At 34.1% G+C, this 3,118-nt stretch overlaps 1 protein-coding gene and 1 long non-coding RNA gene across 2 annotated transcripts in view; one reads left to right on the forward strand and one right to left on the reverse strand.

The window, feature by feature from the left end:
• LOC110267061 lies at window positions 1,587–1,863 on the reverse strand. The gene is made up of 2 exons (XR_002354386.1): window positions 1,824–1,863; window positions 1,587–1,742 (listed from the first exon to the last, which is right to left on the reverse strand). It is a non-coding gene; the product is annotated as an uncharacterized LOC110267061 (long non-coding RNA).
• Window positions 2,876–3,118, forward strand: part of LOC107616570 — a 2,546-nt gene continuing 2,303 nt past the window's right edge. The window contains exon 1 of the mRNA XM_016318521.2: window positions 2,876–3,111. Coding sequence (XP_016174007.1) covers window positions 3,012–3,111 — 100 coding nt within the window. The 5' untranslated portion in view covers window positions 2,876–3,011. The remainder of the gene's footprint in view (window positions 3,112–3,118) is intronic.

Consider the following 3,118-nt stretch of genomic DNA (forward strand, 5'->3'; position numbering starts at 1 on the left):
ATAATTTATTTGTATAAATTAAATTTTACTTTGTATTAGGTATATTTTTGAACTTCTTTAAATAATTTTTTGATATATGCACATAGACATAAGATCTTGCGAATATAATTTAAAGAGAAAAGCTCAGTATACAAGTGATTAGGGCTTGTAACTATTACAAGTTCATTAACGCCTAATCCACTAAAACGCGCTGCAACTCCTACGTCACTTACACGCGCTATACAAAGATCCCGCGTTTGTATAACTACCAAATTTAAAAGATTTGTTTCCTTCTTTGTTTTTCGATCGTTCTTTTCCTCTCCTTTCTCATTGGTTTGTTCTTCGTCATTGACGTTAGTTCTTCTCTCTGTAACTCCAGCTTCGTTTTCTTTTCAATTTTCTGGTTTCTGAAATCAAAGTTTGAACTCGTTTTGAAGATAATAGATGATTCAACCTCAGATTGTCAACTGAATCAGGGCGAAGTGGAGCACAAATAAGAAGGAAAACGAGATTAAGAATCAATTGATTACATGTAGCAAAGAGGGAAAATGAAACCCTCATAGTAAAGACTCATTTGATAAATTGGAATGATTTTCTGCTAAATTTTGGTCTTGTGGACAACAAGTGGCTTTCAGGTAGTGTTGGGTTAAAATCTGCAGCAGAGGTGTAAATTTAATTTTTTTATCGGGTGTATTTATAGTCTGTGTTTGGGTGTATTATGCAGATCTCTATGCAGACCATCATATATGGGTTCCAATCTATTTGGAATTCTGGATCACCACTTCATATTATAGTACCTATAAATCAGACATTTTGAATACACCAGAGAGAGTTTAATTAATTTTGGTCTTGTGGACAACAAGTGGCTTTCAGGTAGTGTTGGGTTAAAATCTGCAATAGAGGTATAAATTTAATTTTTTATCGGGTGTATTTATAGTCTGTGTTTGGGTGTATTATGCAGATCTCTATGCAGACCGTCATATATGGGTTCCAATCTATCTGGATCACCACTTCATATTATAGTACCTGTAAATCAGACATTTTGAATACACCAGAGAGAGTTTAATTAATTTTGGTCTTGTGGACAACAAGTGGCTTTCAGGTAGTGTTGGGTTAAAATCTGCAATAGAGGTATAAATTTAATTTTTTATCGGGTGTATTTATAGTCTGTGTTTGGGTGTATTATGCAGATCTCTATGCAGACCGTCATATATGGGTTCCAATCTATCTGGATAACCACTTTATATTATAGTACCTGTAAATCAGACATTTTGAATACACCAGAGAGAGTTTAATTAATTTTGGTCTTGTGGACAACAAGTGACTTTCAGGTAGTGTTGGGTTAAAATCTGCAGTTGAGGTGTAAATTTAATTTTTTATCGGGTGTATTTATAGTCTGTGTTTGGGTGTATTATGCAGATCTCTATGCAGACCGTCATATATGGGTTCCAATCTATCTGGATCACCACTTCATATTATAGTACCTGTAAATCAGACATTTTGAATACACCAGAGAGAGTTTAATTATGGAAAAAAAATTTACATATAATTGGATCAAATATATTTATACCATGTGTTCAATTTCTTACAAGAGTATATAACAGTTACATTAATCAGTGACAATATCATTAGAATCTATCTGACAAAATGGACTCAATAACAATGAGGATGGCCTGGACAGTCTTATTGCATCACTTCTCCTCGCTCATATTTCTGAATTTCTCACTCAACAGATGGGTTGCACACTTTAGGTCCTTGATTTGCTGTAAACAAAGCAAAATTAGAGTTAGATATATTTCTATTATGAAAAACTGATTTGATCGAAGACATATATTTGTTCTTACATTTTTTTCAGCTTGGTTTCTGCCTGCCATTTTTTCTGAAATGAAAAATACACCCATAGATATCAGTAAGATACACCCATAGATATGAGTCAGATACACCCATAGATATCAGTCAGATACACCCATATGTAAGAATCAGATACACCCATTAATAACAGTGAGATACACCCATAGATATTATTCAGATACATCCATATATATCAGTCAGATATCAGTCAAACATGCTTCAATATCAAGCCACATTACAAGTTCAAGCAGTATACACCCCCAATCTACGGAATAAACCCCAAAAAATCAACAACAATAGCAGGAGAACTTAGAACAAGAACGTAGAACGACGTAGAACTTAGAAGAACGACGTAGAACTTAGAACAGTGTAACAAAGAAGCAAGAATAATAGTAAACCCTAGAAGAACGACGTAGAAGAAAAGTAAAATATACATGAATCTTAATGAACTTACGTTGAGTATTGTTGCTTTGTTTTCTCTTCAGATTCTTCACGGAGAGTTTGATGGTGTTTTGATGGAGGTTTCGAACAACGATTTGTATATTTTGAACTTTGATTTTTGCTCGAAAATGGAAGGGTTTCCTTGTTTTCGAAGCATTTTGAGAAGTGGAAGAAGTGGAAGAGTTTCCCATACGTAACCGTTTGTGTTGAGCGCGTGAAGTGACGCTCCATGTAATGTAATCTGTGTTGATGCGCGTGACTTGTGTTTGGGCTGGGCCAACTTGTAAGCTTGTAAGCTTGTATGTGTAGCCCAGCCCTAATTTAAAATAACTCATTCGGAATTTGAAAACTTACTTAATATATTATAATTAATTAATAATCGCATTTATCGGTAATTATTTGCAACCTTTGATTTTTTTAAAAAATGCGGTAACTTTGGGGACGAAAAAATAATGGAAGCCCAAAGCCATGTAGAGAAAAAAAATAGATAAGAAAATGATAGCGTAGATGACTGGTAAAGCGTGTTTTAAATTCTAATCCCAAAAATAATAATAAACGTAGTTAAAAGTCCGCTCTATGTGGAACACGAGGATTTGGCCACGCATTAATCTACCACCTTCTTCATATTTATAAGAACATTTTCAAATCCCTCCATCAAATCATAAACTCTCCTCTACCTATATACTACTTCCAAATTCCAAAGACACTGCTGTTATTGCTTATTACTTGGTATATAAAAAATGGATTACTACTTGTGTAGGTGTTTAGGCCTTACTACTATACTTTTCATGGTGCTGCTTCCTATTATTGCCAAAGCTGATCTTGAAGATGATATTCTTGGTGCTTA

This window comes from Arachis ipaensis, chromosome B09 (assembly GCF_000816755.2).
Source record: "Arachis ipaensis cultivar K30076 chromosome B09, Araip1.1, whole genome shotgun sequence".
In the NCBI taxonomy this organism is placed as follows: Eukaryota; Viridiplantae; Streptophyta; class Magnoliopsida; order Fabales; family Fabaceae; genus Arachis; species Arachis ipaensis.